General features: G+C 41.4%; 4 protein-coding genes across 5 annotated transcripts; all 4 read left to right on the top strand.

Annotated features, from left to right (window-relative positions):
- The first annotated feature begins 530 nt into the window (after nt 1–530).
- Nucleotides 531–1,473, top strand: LOC147254305 (complement C1q-like protein 4). Its single transcript, XM_086215953.1, has 2 exons — nt 531–795; nt 881–1,473. Exons 1-2 carry the CDS (start codon nt 615–617, stop codon nt 1,312–1,314), a joined length of 615 nt encoding a protein of 204 aa, XP_086072079.1. The 5' UTR covers nt 531–614; the 3' UTR covers nt 1,315–1,473.
- A 2,072-nt stretch (nt 1,474–3,545) lies between these two features.
- On the top strand, nt 3,546–5,412 carry LOC147254304 (complement C1q-like protein 2). Its single transcript, XM_086215948.1, has 4 exons — nt 3,546–4,070; nt 4,261–4,353; nt 4,437–4,577; nt 4,658–5,412. The coding sequence occupies exons 1-4, from the start codon at nt 4,064–4,066 to the stop codon at nt 5,089–5,091; spliced, it is 675 nt and encodes a 224-aa protein (XP_086072074.1). The 5' UTR covers nt 3,546–4,063; the 3' UTR covers nt 5,092–5,412.
- Nucleotides 5,413–7,642: 2,230 nt separating this feature from the next.
- Nucleotides 7,643–8,281, top strand: LOC147254303 (C1q-related factor-like). The gene is made up of 2 exons (XM_086215950.1): nt 7,643–7,775; nt 7,848–8,281. The coding sequence occupies exons 1-2, from the start codon at nt 7,643–7,645 to the stop codon at nt 8,279–8,281; spliced, it is 567 nt and encodes a 188-aa protein (XP_086072076.1).
- A 4,529-nt stretch (nt 8,282–12,810) lies between these two features.
- On the top strand, nt 12,811–14,204 carry cbln18 (cerebellin 18). Of its 2 annotated transcripts, XM_086215946.1 has the most exons (6): nt 12,811–13,098; nt 13,220–13,399; nt 13,495–13,653; nt 13,746–13,834; nt 13,927–14,007; nt 14,079–14,204. In XM_086215946.1, the coding sequence occupies exons 1-6, from the start codon at nt 13,002–13,004 to the stop codon at nt 14,202–14,204; spliced, it is 732 nt and encodes a 243-aa protein (XP_086072072.1). In that variant the 5' UTR covers nt 12,811–13,001. The 2 variants fall into 2 exon arrangements, with proteins under 2 accessions (XP_086072072.1, XP_086072071.1); XM_086215945.1 differs by having other exon boundaries at nt 12,811–13,399.
- The last annotated feature ends 1,821 nt before the right edge of the window (nt 14,205–16,025 follow it).

Genomic DNA, 16,025 nt, shown 5'->3' with positions numbered 1-16,025 from the left:
TCTGACCTACATCCGCAAGACAAAGCCCATGAGCATGAAAAGGGGTTAAGGTATATAGGAATACAGGGTGGACAAAAGCAGGGGAAAGGGGCGGAGCTACTTCAGCGTCATAAGAATACCATGATGGGAAATGTATATATGGCTGTGACTCTTGACCCTGCATCATTCTATCACACCTTTCTCTCTTGTTAAGTCCTCATCTGTCGCCAGCATCATCATGCGAGGTGAGCTTGGATATCGTTAGACAGTAGAGGGGACTGAGAACTTAGACTGCAGCATCAGTGTAATAATCTTTTAAATCAGGTTGTTGCGTTTGGGTAACACTGTCAGCATTGTAAGTGATCCAAAAATTTTCAGAAAGTTGCTTAAAGGGAATTATGAGTGTTAATTGTGAAATACTTTGAACTCATAGTTGATTGTTCGATTAAGTATTACGCACCTGTGCTCTTCTTCTTGTCCTAGCTATCATACTGATGTGTCTTCTGGAAGCTGTGTTAGTCAAGGCTGAATACTCCTGGGGGGGGGATGACAAAGATTCTCCTGAAGGTGTCAAACCACTCCCATTAGATGGTAAGAGATAACCCAAACAGCCTTTCTCTCATAATGTATTGAAGATGTGTGGAAACAGTCTGAATTGTTTGTGTGTGTATTCAGTGTGTACGATGGACCAGGCGTCGTGTGGCTGCTGTTTGATGCAGCAACAGATACACAGGATGAAGATGTTCTTTAACATGAGCCTCAGTGCGATGGAGAACGAGATAATGAAAACAAAAAACGTCCTCGTAAATATCAGAGGTGAGAGAAACTTCAAGAACTGTTACAGAAGCCAGTCTTTTTTTTTTTTGATACTCGTAGCAAATGTGTTTCTTTCCATTTCCAGCCAGCCGCAGTGCCTTCTCTGTTGCTCTGACCAGTAACAAAGTCCTGAGCTGCTTTGGCCCCTTTCGGGATGACAGGCTCATTGACTACAAACATGTATTCATCAACCTGGGAAACAGCTACAATGTGGACACAGGGATCTTCACTGTTCCACGCTCTGGAGTCTACAGCCTGGCCCTCACCGTTTACAGTGATGCAGGCTCTCCTGGCAACAGCCTGGCAGCTTGCGCCAGTCTGCAGGTTAATGGTCAAGTGATGGCTGGCCCGAGAGAGAAAAACATGCAAGACCAAGAAGACAGCGCAACCATTGTTGTGGCCCTTCATCTGACGGCGGGCGACAAGGTGGCTGTCAATCTGCCCATTGGGTGTTTCCTCTGTGATGACGACAGCCACTACAACACCTTCACGGGCTTCCTGCTCTATGCCACCGACTAAGTGAGGTTAATTTACTGACAGGGTTCGAGTCGCTTATATGAAATCTGTATTAATCTCTTCGTTTATACCTCAAAATTAAGCACCTCTTGGTGTTGATGTTCAACTATTCTCCTAAGATCATGATCAGTGTTATCAACTGGTCGATGATCGAAATGTTATTTGTCGTTACTATTCATCGTCTGATCTCTCTTTCTCTGGTCTTGTAACTGTTAGGCTGATTTAATGTTATGGAAGTTATGATGGAACTATGGAATATACCCGTGAGAAAATAAAATAAACCTGGACTCTGAAAATAATCGTCAAGCGTAATGAAATTGTTTTCACTTTGAAGATGTAAGAGACATGAATACACTCATTATGAGTTGAGGTAAATCTCTATGAATCAACTTGAATTTCAAGTCCAGTTTAACTGCGTCTCAACTCTCTCCATGGGACCTCCTGTAATGCACACCAGAGGGGGAACTACAACCTGCTCACTGGGCCTTAGGGGAACGCTTAAACCACACATAGGATGTCACTGAGCAGAGCATTCAAGTGGAAAATATATGCTGGTGTGCATTCAGCAATTCCTTGAGAATAAAATGATTTAAGAACAATCAAAGAAAAATAAATCAAATCAAAGTGAAAAATGTACTGTAAATCACAGGCTGATTGAATTTATGACATCTGTGTTTTTTTCCTTAAAGAACCGCTTACATACTCTGAGCACATGAGGCCAGGCATTGCCCTGCATTGACCTTGGGCTTACTGATGATGGGTTTGAGGATTTCATCCCAATACAGAAAGTTGACAGGGTAGCACTGGCTACCACATGGACCCTTCAAGGATATGCTTCCCCAGACCATCATTAACCCAACATTCCTCACAGTTTCTCTCTTTTTTTTTGATACTCTAGCAATGTTCTCTTGCACCTCCTTGCACAAAGGAGCAGATACCATTTCTACTGGTGGGATGTTGCTGTACTATGGCCCTGCTAAGCTCTCTATATTTAATGGGCGGAAACACAGTGAGCCTTGTGAATGTACCATCGTGGAAGAGTTGGACTACCTGCGCAACCTGATTGGGCTGCCAGTGCTAGTGGCAAGGGGACTATTGCTCTCTGTGGTGGTACTGCGGAAGGTTGAATGTTTTAGGGAGAACAGGACTTTAAATAATTTTTTAAAAGCTAGATCAAAGCAACCCCACCAAGACATTTATAAACTGAATAATACAATCTCCAATTAAAGTGGCGGTGATACAAAATGAGAAGGAGCTCCATGTCAGACGTAACTCATTTGATGAACCACAGTGTGGCTAATTCAGATATATTGCAATCAGAAAACCCAATGGAAGGGATACTCTTTCCACTCCGAGAGTATGAGCAATTAGTATCTTTTTATTATTTCTATTATTATTATTATTATTATTATTATTATTATTATTATTATTCTAAAGCAGGAAGAAACTCTCAGCTGGATGCATGACTCTAAGCTGGAGAGTGCTGAGTAATCAACAGAGTATTTGGCACAAGTTTCCAACCAAAGCTGAAAATGAGCTTACTGAGGGAGGGCGTAACTAACTGTGGCGTATTAGGGACCCCACATTTACAGAGGGATTATTAGTAGACACATTAAGCAAGATCATCTTGCTTATTTTTCATCATAGTAGGATTGAACCCTGCACTTAGGTAAAAAAAAACAAAAACCAAACTCGCTACATGAAGCCTATGAGTGCTGGACCCATCCTTCCTAGATTTACTTGTAAATCTAATCTTTTGAGTCATCATACTTTACTAAAATGTGGGGCAAATGTATTATTAATCCACAGAGTAATAAGTGGACAGTTCATCCAGTGAAACTAATAATATAATGTTCACTTGCCAGAGTAAAAATGCAAAATATCGCAGATAATACGACACATAGAATAGTATTAAAAGTATATCCAGTTTTTATCATATATAAATAATACCCCAACTCTGTTTTAGAACATGTGAGTAAAAGAAATGAAACCTTTGCATATAAAATCTCTTTGGACCTCCATTTTGTCAGATTTCATTCTTGTCTGTGTGAGTAAGGTCATGTTTTACTGTGTTAATCTTCTCTGTCTTTCCTGCTCCCAGTGTTTTCCCTCCCGTTGCTCCCTGCCCTGATTGTGTCCACCTGTGTCTTGTTAAATTCACCTGTGTCTCATCAGCACCTCATGTGTCCCCCTATATAAGCCCCAGTTATCCACCCTCATGTTGCCAGTTCATGGTGTGTTCTTGTCTCTGTGTCCTTCCCTGTGTTTGACCGCTGCTGGCCTTGATAGTTTCCCCCCTTCTTTTGTTTTAGAGTACAGGTTCGTCTTGGTTTGAGAAGCCAGAACATGGCTGTTGCTGCACTCTTAGTGACTTCCAATTTATTGTCTGATCATCCTGCTGTACTGGTGCATGAGCTGTTGTTTTTGGCTGCCAATGAGAAAATTGAGCTCCACGCGGAAGATGCCACATCTACATTACATGACACCTTGGACTGCAAAATCAACAAAGACATGAAGGGTCTTTAGATTTTTGGGAAATGAGAGCCCCTTGTGATGCAGAAGTGCCTGCCCTCTTTAAAAGTTATCAAAGCAAATAAGTGGGACAATTATAAAAAAAAACACACACACAAAATGAGGAGGAGCAATGTTAAGAAAAGGGGAATAAAATGAAGGAGGGGCTTTTTCGGAAAATATAAATCTATGACTGTTGTCTCTGGATCAGTCTTAAATTCTGAAGCTGTGATTTATCAACATGAGAGGTGAGACATCTGACCAAGACTGGTAGACGACTGTTGTTTTTAGCAAACCAAAACCAATTTAAGATAATTTTGGGGATTTGATTATTTTGGGGATAAAGTTAAGAATTGTGACTCATTTTGATTGTATTTTAATCCTTAACTTCAGTGGAGTTTTCTGCGTTTCATGGTGAATGTCTTCTTTTCCATCTAGTTGTCATATCGCTGTTCCTGCTGCATGTAGCTTTTGCTGAGCGTAAACGCTACTCCTGGAGTGACCAGACCAAACCATCCGATGGCCCTGATGGTGAGAGACAAGTTGAGGACAATGTGTCCAATTTCCACCTGTCAACAGCCACCTGATGTATGTGTGTGTTCTTGCCTGCGCAGCGTGTCTGTCGAACCAGGCCTCGTGCGGCTGCTGCCTTATGCAGCAGCTGTTACAGAGGATGCAGTTTTTCCTAAACATTAGCCAAGAACAGATGCATTCAAATCTGAGAAGAGCAAAGATGTCCCTCAACAATAAGAGAGGTGGGACACAGAAAACACAAGATGCTGCATCGTCAGAGATATTTTAAGCGTCTAACCTGGTTGTGTGTGTCTACCTGCAGCCAGCCGCAGTGCCTTCTCTGTTGCTCTCAACAGTGACAACAGTCCAAGCTGCTACGGCCCCTTTGATACCGACAAGCTCATTGTCTACAAACAAACCTTCATCAACCTGGGAGGTGGCTACGACACACAGACCGGTATATTCACCGCTTTACGCTCTGGTGTCTACAGCATCTCCGTCACCATCTACAGCATTGCAGGTTCTTCTGGTAGCACCGTCACCGCTTGTGCAGATCTGCAGGTGAACGGGAAGGTAGCAGCTACACTTCTGGAACAAAATGGAAACGACCTTGAAGACAGTGCCACTGTTGTCGTGACTGTGGAGCTGAAGGCCGGTGACTCAGTGGCGGTTAACATGCCCATGGGATGTTTCGTCTGTGGGCGTAACAGCCACTACAACACCTTCACCGGCTTCCTGCTGTATCCCACTGACTGAGTTCGGAAAGTGTAGCTGCTGGGAGCTTTTGAGTGATCACTTCCTGTGGTGGCCATTATGACCTGTAGCTCGTCATCCCCATCTGAGCTGTATTTTTGTGTTTTATTCAGTCATGGCTCTTTACTCATTATATATCTTACCTGTTATAAATATTAACTACTAAGGGAAACTATATTTATATTTTATATTCTCTGGAGTCAATTGTGAAAATATTTTGTGTCCTTTTGTAGGGGTGTCATTGTAGTAACAACTATTTTGAAATGTAAACTGATTAAAAATATGTATTTTACAAGCAAAATAAAGTAAATTTTGCACAAACCAGCTGATATTATTTCATTCATGAACATTCAAACATCTTTAAACGCCGATTGTCATATTTGAATTCATAAGAAAACTAATGTATCATGTTGGAACAATAAAATGAAAAAAATAAAATGACAAACGATTTAGATGTCACTTGTAAGGGTGATGTCTGGATCTCAGGTGGTGACTGGGTGGAGAAATGGTTCAGGAATTGGTACAAAAGTTCAAATAAGTGTTTTGGGGCTATGATGGGTTTTAAAGCTGCATTTCTCAACTGTTCTCATCTCAGGTCCCACCTTTTTTTATTTTTCCTTAACGATTAACTGCTATCCAAGGTTCCGAATATTTCCAGCCAATCAAATGAAGCTAAGCGTCCGTCGGAAAGATTATATAATGCACTCGTGTGCCCAGCTTACATCTCATCCCTCTCTACTCGTGCATGCTCAGTCACTTCACAGCTGTCAATAACTTTGGGGAGTAAATGATTTCAGCTGTCTCCAGATGATCACTTCTCACCCAATAGCATACTGACACGCCTTTCCTGGCCAGTCATATTGCTGCTGTCTCTTTCTGCTCAGTCTCGGGTTTGCCGCCGTCATGCACGCCCCTCCTCCCCGTCACTGCCTGGTCTTGACAGAGTCGATGATTCCCTCATCTTCTACCAATCTCATCCAAGGTCAACTTCCGCTGCCATCACCACTTGTGTTTGGACATCATGGGGGCATCTATGTAGCAGCCACTCTGAGATAAAGTCCTTGTGGAGTCTAAGCACCAAAGACTCCTATTATCATTTTCATATGTGACAAACGTCATTTTTTTCTATATATCTGTCTCTTGATTGTATTCGATGAAAATAGAGCTGAGATAGTACAACACATCAGAGCACGTCACGAACACAAAAGCATAATGTTCAACCAAAATGACCAGAAGGGGGCTGCACATGAGGAAAATGTTCCTTCTCCCATTATTTCATTGGCAGCCTCATTCAACTAAAATAAACCAACTGTAAAAATAATCAAGTCTCAAGAATCTAAAAACAAATGTACCCAAATCGGTGGATATATGCAAGAAGCAAATTATTATGAAGAGTTTTCAAAGAGTCACGCAAGTGTGTTTTCTGTCTGTAATGTAAGAAACACTTGAGATTTGAGCTTAAAAGAAATATCGTGTTACCGTGAACAAGTGCTTGTGGAGCCAACTGGCTTGCTCTCGTTCATAATTGCACTGAAAAAAAACAGTAACACTCGGATTGTACTTCACGATGCACTTGAACGTTCATAAACGGAAAGTTTTGGGCAGTCTTGTTGTTGTTTGCTGTAAGACGCTAAATATTCATGGCTGGCGCTTCCTGCAATCTGAAGTCCCAAAAACGAGATTGCAGCAGCGAAAAACCGTCGTTTATTTTGGTGAAGTCTTGCTTTAACGTGGTTGTGGACACACATCAACACTTATGTAGATAAACAGCTTTATAAAACACTTTACGTACTGTATAACTCAGAGAGAGGATCTGCTGAAATATCATGACGTCATCAGCGCTCTCAAGTGTCATAAAAACGTGGAACACAGAGGTGTATCTGTTTTACCAAGCTGAGTTGCGACTTTCTATTTTTCATGCAACAATTTAAAACTCTTCTATAACTCTTTAATCCAGTTGATACCTGGGCGATCTCCATTACACAAAAGGCCGGCAGGGTGTGTGTCAGCCTGTGTGTGATTGTAATTTGGTAATGATGGAAAGTTATCCCCTATTATAACACTATAAAGGCAAAGTGGAGCAGACAATCCAAAAAAAAAAAGGAGGAGCAAATTGATGGAATAATAAAATTATAAGTAAAGAGGGAGGGGCTCTGGGACAAATATAAATCAAGTCACTTCCTTCCTTGATCGATTTATTATTCCTTCTTGTTCTGAAGAGGTCATCATTTAGCATCAACATGAGAGGTGAGATTGATGTGGATGCCTGAGAATTGTAACAATACAATATCTAATAAATGTCTCTCTGCACTTTTATTTCTCCCAGCTGTCATACTGCTATGTCTACTTGATGCGGCCTTTGCCCGATCGCCGTATAACTGGTATGGACTCAGCCGTAACACACCAGATTCCGACCCCAACGCAGCCAGTGGTGAGGATTTGTGTGTGCATTGCAACTGTGTTTTCGTATTGTCTTTTCAGTGTATTTAAGCGCGTGTGTGTGTGTGTGTGTGTGTGTGTGTGTGTGTGTGTGTGTGTGTGCCTAGTGTGTCAAATGGACCAAGCGTCCTGCGGCTGCTGTCTGATGCAGCAACAGATTCACCGCATGAGGATGCACTTCAACATCACCCTGAATGCGTTGGAGAGAGAACACATAAAAACCCAGAAAACTCTCAACAGCATGAAAGGTGAGTAGTGTTTCACAAAACACACACTTTGTATACAGTGACACACTGATATGACATATCCCTCATCTTCAGCCAGCCGCACTGCCTTCTCTGTTGCTCTCCACAATGAAAAAACTTTGAGGTGCTACGGCCCCTTCTCCGATGACAGAGTCATCGTCTACAAGCATGTCTTCCTCAACATGGGTTATGGCTACGATGTGGGAGCTGGAATCTTCATTGTTGTCCACTCTGGGGTCTACAGCCTTGCTTTAACGGTCTACAGTGACTCTGGAGCTCCTGGTAGCACTCAGTCAGTCTGCGCCGGTCTGCAGGTGAATGGTGAGGTGATTGTCGGGTCAAAAGACAACACTGTACATGACCAGGAGGACAGTGCCTCTTTTGTTGTGGCCAAGCAGCTGCACGCTGGGGATCAGGTGGCTGTCATCCTTCCCAGTGGCTGCTTCCTTTGTGATGACAAGAACCACTATAACACTTTCAGTGTGTTCCTGCTTTATGCTACTGAGTAGGTCAGCGGAGAGCGGAGGACTGTTTTTGTTTCGAGTTTGTGAGATTAAAACTTTCTTCATCATAATCTGCTTTTTGACAGAAACCGTGTTTTAGAAACGAGCCTCAAAACATGCATGAGTGTAACACACAACAGAAGAATGCTGATCATCTACTTGTCAATCAAATTAAATCAAATAAATCTGGATTTTCAACAAAGCAGCTGGTATTACGGTTGATTTGGTTTCACCTGATACTGATACTCTGCAGTGAATAAATAAAGTACAAAAGTGTTACCCTGTCTGTTTTGGTTTTTTTTTATGTGATGACATCATAGACTGTTTTTTTTTTTCTTTTGGTTTGGAAGTTATTATTTTCCAACATTAATGAGTCCATCATAGAATGTAGATTGCAAATAAGTTTTAATTCTCTTTGATAGATTTATAACACAGTTACAGCAATATGAGCCTTTATGAGAAATATGAAGTTTTTTACACAGCATATTTCTATACATGATTTATGTTTTTAATCTTAAATACGTGTGTTTATGCTAAATAATACAATAAGCACAACGGTGAATTAAATGTGGTTGATTAAATATAGTACCTATATTTCAGGTCATGGTTCCTTGTTGTACATAAAAAAAATACAAATGATAGGTTTGAATACTGCATTCACAATATGTATAAAACAAATGGTATTCAACGGGTATGTTAGCTAAAGGTGTCGTAGACAGATGTGCACTGTGATTTTGATTGATGGTGACTCAACAGTTGAGAACCATCACTGACATCCACTGATTCAAATGCATTCCCCAGCTCTTTGGCGCCCTGACTTAACCCTGACGTCAACCCTAACACTAAAACCAAGGGTCAGTAATGTCTAGGATCTGATCAAATGACAAAAACAAGCTACAACAGTGGTGCTAAAGTTGGGATATGAATTTAAACGTAGCTCAGAAAAATAATCCAGCCACATGACCACTTTTCAGTTACCACCTTAATCCATCCATCCAGCCATTTTCTTCTGCTTATTCCTGTTAAAGGTTGCGGGGGGCTGGAGCCTATCCCAGCGGCTTTCAGGCAAGAGGACAGGTCACCAGTCCATCACAGGGCCAACACATACAGACAGACAACCATTCACACTCACAGTCACACCTACGGTCAATTTAGAGTATCAATCAGCCTCGTCCCCTCTTGATGTCTTTGGACTGAGGGAGGAAGCTGGAGTACCAGAGAGAACCCACACAGACACAGGGAGAACATGCAGACTCCACACAGAAAGATCCTGTCCCCGAGCCGGGGCTTGAACCAGGAACCTTCTTGCTGTGAGGCGACAGTGCTGACCACTGCACCACCGTGCTGTCCTGGCCTTAAAATAATATATTTTTATATTGCTTGGATTGCTTCAAAGCATTCCATTGTAAACTCAAACCATTTTGCGACATCGCTGTTGGGAACTTCTTTTTTTTATTATTATTTGGAAGTTCGCAGGCTGCACGGTGGTGCAGTGGTTAGCACTTTGGCCTCACAGCGAGAAGGTTCCGGGTTCGAGTCCCAGCTTGGGCACGGGATCTTTCTGTGTGGAGTTTGCATGTTCTCACCGTGTCTGCGTGGGTTCTCTCCGGGTACTCCGGCTTCTTCCCACCATCCAAAAACATGCAATTGGGGACTAGACTGATTGATACTCTAAATTGACCGTAGGTGTGACTGTGAGTGTGAATGGTTGTTTGTCTCTGTATGTTGGCCCTGCGATGGACTGGCGACCTGTCCAGGGTGAACCCCGCCTCTCGCCCGTTGACGCTGGGATAGGCTCCAGCCCCCCCGCGACCCTTAATGTGTAGGAATAAGCGGAAGATGACGATGGATGGATGGAAGTTCGCAGCCTTTAATTCCTTATTTGGTGTAAAAGTACATCTTATTTCTGTAACCCTAAGCAAATGTGTAAGCCCAGTTTGCAGCTACTTAATAAATGTTCTACAAATTTGGTTTCAGAAAGAGGGGAAAAGATTTATTTTTCTATTTTCAGTTGTTTTTTGGTTGTTGTTTTTTTACATACAGCAGTTGTAAAAGTTTTGAGAGAGTGAAGAAATGAATCATTGTTTAATTTTTCTTGCTGGAAGAGCTTGAAACTCAGGGTGTAGAATTACATTTTTTGGTTTCTTTGTCAACCAGTTTTTATTTGTGGCTTCCAAAGAAAACAAACTCATAAACATATCTCCAATCTCATTTTTTTTTTGTTTCTCACTGTCACACAGTAATTCAAAGCTGTGGTTTGAAATCACATCTGAGGTCAGGGCGCCGTAATTGTCACCTTACTGTTATGAGACTCATCTCGTGGGGGGGGGGGGGGTCTGTTCTAAAGTGATGAGTTCACAGCCAACGTTACACTCGATATACCCTGGCCCCCATCTAACAGATAAGTTTATGTGTGAAGAACCAGGTCAGCTGACTGGGGATGCTGTACACGCAGGTGGCTATGAAACAGTGCAACACAATGAACTGCACCTGAAGCAACAAGTCGTAAAACAGGAAACACCCTCACAACAGACCCATTAAATCGTCTTTATCCAGCTATATGCTGTCTGCTTACATTAGCAACGTGTTAGAGAGGTTGAAATTATCCTTTATTTATTCTTTTTTTTTTTTCTTTTTAGCTCGGCTGGATAAAGAAGATGTGGATTGAAGTTGCAGTGTTGCACCGGAGTTTTTTTTAGCTGCTGCTGCTCAGTAAAACGATAAAATTTTACTCTAATGTGGAGATATTTTCTTCCCAAAATCAGATCATCTCATTCACATGAAACTGGAGATCATGCAACCATCACATATCCCAACAATCAATACATCTCTGAACGTATTCACAAGGACACCGTCTTACTTCCATCCTCGTGCAGTTTCAGCATGAGAATCAGGTGTTGCTGTATATTGTTGTATCATCTTGGGCATCTTCTATGTGACTGATAACACTTTTTACTAGTTTTTTTTTTGTTTGTATTCTTCAGTGAAGACCATAATCCTCATGGGCCTGACAACAATGTTATCCATATCAGCATTTCTGAGGACCTGGGGTGCTCCACTCGGATGGGAACCGGACACCGCCCTCCTAAGAATGACATGGGCCCAAACAAAAGGATGCTGAAAGGTGACCAGTCTTTCACTCAAAATGAAACCCTATAGTGTACCGTTTTACAATGGAAATATGTGGCCCCTGTTTGGAGGTGACACCTTAGTGGGCTCCCACATATTAGGAGGTGGAGTTTGCAGGAGGGTGTCAATAAGAATGTAAAACTCTCTCCTGCATAAAATTCTTAGACGCTGATCAGGACTTTTTCACACACTCACAAGAGCTTACATAGACTTTCACAACAAGGAGAAGGAGGAACTAAAAAAAGAAGAAGTAAGTCTTATGTTTCATTAAAAGAGAAAGACTCTAGCTGTCAATCACCAGCCAGTATGCATATGAAAAACTGACTAATTTTAAATTGTTTATGTTTTCCCTCAGTGATTTTGCTACTTATTGGATATGGAGTTGAGCGATGCGGTTCGGATGCAAAGGCAGGGCAGATGGATCTGGAGTTTGCAGAAAATAGATGTTGTTGCTAGCTGTGCGATCCGTTATAGGGATATGAATGTGAATTATCAGAGATATCTACCTCCCATTATCTGTATCGTTTGGCAGCGATATGAATTAATTTCTGTAATCATTTAAATCTACATTAAGTTATTTCTGACTGCTATAGTGGATGAAGAGACGCAAAAACAATTGTGATATAGCTTTTAAAGCTGGAATTTTTTGTTTCTATGCTGAATGTCTCAGATCTGGTATTTTAGTTCCCAGGTCTCTAAACTTCTGTAATCTTTTATTCTGCAGCCAAATAATCTTGTTTTGTTTGCTCAGTTCAACGTAGTTTACAAGTCCTAAGCATGCATTTGTTGGTTTGCCAGTAAAAGGTTCTCAAGCCATCTTGGCCAAAGGTGAATAAAATGTCAATAATGTTCTGAGTAGGCTACTGTGAAAGCAGCTTCTTTCCATTAGTATCTATTGGATGTGAAAACAACAGTTATATACAGTATAAATATAAAATAAACAAATTAATAAGACTCATTGAATATTTAAATTTTTTTTTTCTGTTTTTGGTATTCTAGGAAGCAAGTAGCATATCTCTTTAGCACCCTCTGACCGTGCAGGAGACTTTTTCTTGGGATGAAACTTGCCAACATTTCAGATGACCTCAGCATCAATTTTCCAAAATAGGCTGTTCAACAGCTTTTTAACGGAAAGTCACCAGTTTACTGTCTACTCTGATAAGACCATTAAACCTCATTCATGAAACTTTCTTGCGCACAAATTTGTTCATTTTTAGTCTTCAGTTTCAAGCCTGATGACTATTGGTAGCTCCTGATATCGTTATATATGTCTTGTAACTGTCAATAACCCGGGCTTGCAAAGGTTTTAATGCAGCAAGTCGCACACAATAGTTATCGGGACAACTCAGGAGCAATCAGGTTTTACTTCCTGTTTGTAAGACTTGATTCAGGGGGGGGGGGGGGGGGGGGAAACCCTCTTATGGTTGCGTAAAAAGAAAAAGTCTCAAGGTACAGACGTAAATTTTGTTTTTTTGTTTTTTTTGTTTTCACACACGAAGCAGAGTGATGTCAACGCTGTGTACTGAGAGATTTTAATTCTGTGGACAAAAGTGTGTGTATTCACCAGTAACTAAAAACTGAGGGTATTTAATTTCAGATGGCTGCGTCTTCGCTTTGGTACCTGATGGGGGTGCTGTGTCTCTGTAGTTCACAGGAGACCCAATCCCCCAATGACATGCTGAAACATGCCGCACGTAAGCACACTGCTACCTTTTAGTGTTGTCTTGCATTCATTCATACACTCGTTCTTTGCCATATCTTCCTCCTGCCTTTTAACTCTTTTATCATTGTCTCCCTCCTTCCATTCTATCTTAGTCCAGCTGCAGGAAACTCTCACCTGTGTAAAAATGGACTGCAATTGTACTTTTAACCGTCAGCGTGGCTGCTGCTGTGCCACCAACGAGATGTTCCAAATAGAGGATGAAACTTTGATGAGGATGATATACCTGTGGGATGACATCAGCACACTGAATAAGAAGGTCGAGGCATTCACAGGTGAACACACTTATAGATGATGGCTGGGAGATTTAGTACAACATAACTCAAAATGAAGCGAATGTTTAGTTTATCTATTTGTCTCTTACTCTCAGCAGGGAGTAAGGTCGCCTTCGAAGCCAGTATGAATCCAGATATCGCCATCAAAATTCCTGGATTCACTGAACCCTGCTTTGGTCCTTTCAACACAAATGTACCTGTCCCCTATTCCACTGTCACACTGAACCACGGCAGTGGATACAACCCTTCCTTGGGTAGGAAATGCACACAAGCACACAAACACAAAGTCAACTCAAAGTTTACCCACAATCTTGTTACATCTCTAATTCTTCTCCTACTGTGTCAGGTGTCTTCACTGCCCCTCGTGCTGGAGTTTATGTCTTTTCCTACACAGTCTACTCATCGGTGGCAGAGAACCGACGGCTCTACCATAAAGTACACAAAGCAAACACAAATGATCTCAGAATACGTATCACTAGTTCAACTGCGCACCAAATCTTTTGTGTTGTGTTTGACTGCATCTTCAGGTCCAGCTGATGAAGAACGGGAGCATGATGGTTAGCGTGTGGGAGAACAATCGAGAGGATGGAGAAGACAGTGCCAGTCAGGTAAAGAGGGAACTGATTAAAGCAGAGACGAATGGATGAACACATTAATGATCTATCATGTACGTTCTCAGGTTGTGACGCTGGAGATGCAGAGAGGAGATCAGGTTTACATCGAGCTTGTGTCTGGGAGGAAACTCTGTAAACAGCTGCAGTACAATATCTTCACTGGTTACATGGTGTATCCCACTGATGAGTAATAAACGTCTGTAGTGAATCCATGAATCCCCTCAACTAAACGTCTAATTCTTGAAAACAAACCTTCATTTTTAAGACGTCTTGCTGTAGATATGAAGTCATAGATAAACTGGTGGATGTGCATTGAGGTAGTAAGGAGCCACTGCGTATATTTTTGGCAAAGAATGAACGGAAAGTTGCAAGGAGATAATTTATATGACAGAACTACAGATGGTCCACTACAGGAAGAAAGTGAAATGAAATAAAAGTTTATTTGAAAGGCGATGTGCCTTTATTTTCATGTATTTTAATGCTACACACGCACGCACACACACACACACACACACACACACACACACACACACACACACACATACAGCCCATGAATGGAAAAAGGTAGCTGACAGAAGCTTTGATATAGGAGCTCCTGTTTGGCTCAGTGTCATGTAACACTGTAAACAAGTGCCTTTCATGGAAAGTCATTACACATGAATGCGAACCAAATCCAGACAAAGCAAATTCTTTCTGTTGAATAAACATACGATATAAGAGCAGTCGACATATGCGCAAACACTATAAAAGATTAGACACATGAGTCAATCCAGCGGGAAGCAAAGATTTCCTTATGTTAACTGCCGTCACTTGCAACGTGTATCACAGCAGGCTGGGTTTGTCATGTCAAGTTCACACTTTTTTTTTTTTTTGTGATCAATAAATAAATGCCCTGACCTGCTAGTTACCTCCTTCAAGGGTTGTTGTTTATGTGTCAGCAAGATTACATGAAAACCACGAGGCTGATTTTCACCATAATTGGATGAACCCAATTTGGGGGCAGAGTTGTTTAATATAGCAATGTTCTCAGCTACAAAAAAAACAAAACATTCCAATATCAAACTGTCTCAAGTCCTGACACTCTAAACATTTAATACCTCCACGACTTCTTCTCTGCTTCACAGTTTGTAACATTCATGGACAAATTATACGGAAAAAAACTGCTTTAAGTCATCTTGTGTTGTCCTAATAGTCACAAGATTTGCAGTTTTTGATTAAACAGCCTCCTAGTTCAGAGCCCGCTTTCCCGAAGCCAGATTAACTACCATGTTGTTCCAAATATTGCTTTCCACATATTTCAGTTCATCTTTCACGTTCCATTTTCTGCAGGAACGTTTTATCCTCATTACTGAAATGCTATTTTAATAATTTTAGGTATACATGCACATATTTACCACTGAATAACATAATTCTTCTGAATTTCCACAAGTTTTTTCTCAAGTCAGTTTTCTCAAGTCCTGCAATCTGATTTGTTACCCAATTCATGAGATGACTTTCGGGGAACTTACGTGTATGAGCATGATCTGATACGTCAAACTTGCACACAGAGAGCAGCCGCAGCTATGAGTGTTCTGTATGTTTAACACTTCTTACATTCAAATTGGAGCACCGTGCCAGGAAGTGTCTGTAATGGAATGAAAGTGATGGAAATGCCATCATCATTTTACACACACACACACACACACACACACACACACACACACGCGTGAACACACACAAACACCCTGCAGCTACAGAAGAGCACTCAGGACTTACATGGAATTCTCTGGCTGAGTGACTATGACTGTTACCTCTCCTCATGCACACTCCTCCCTACTTTATAGGTCCACTCCAAACATATCTTTGCACAGTTTGCACAGCGTCGCTTGTCGCAGTCCCATTTCACTGAGAGTGTGCTGTGTACATCCACACGTGACAAATAAAGTTCTTGAATCTTGAAAACTGTGTCTCAAGGTTTTTCTCGTTTGTTTTTTTGATGGAATTTTTTTTAAATGCCGCCCCTGTCCTCTCCA

This window comes from Aulostomus chinensis, chromosome 10 (assembly GCF_037954235.1).
Source record: "Aulostomus chinensis isolate RoL2024-O1b breed Wild chromosome 10, RoL_Achi_v1.0, whole genome shotgun sequence".
Classification (NCBI taxonomy): Eukaryota; Metazoa; Chordata; class Actinopteri; order Syngnathiformes; family Aulostomidae; genus Aulostomus; species Aulostomus chinensis.
This window is presented reverse-complemented; position numbering and strand designations above follow the sequence as displayed.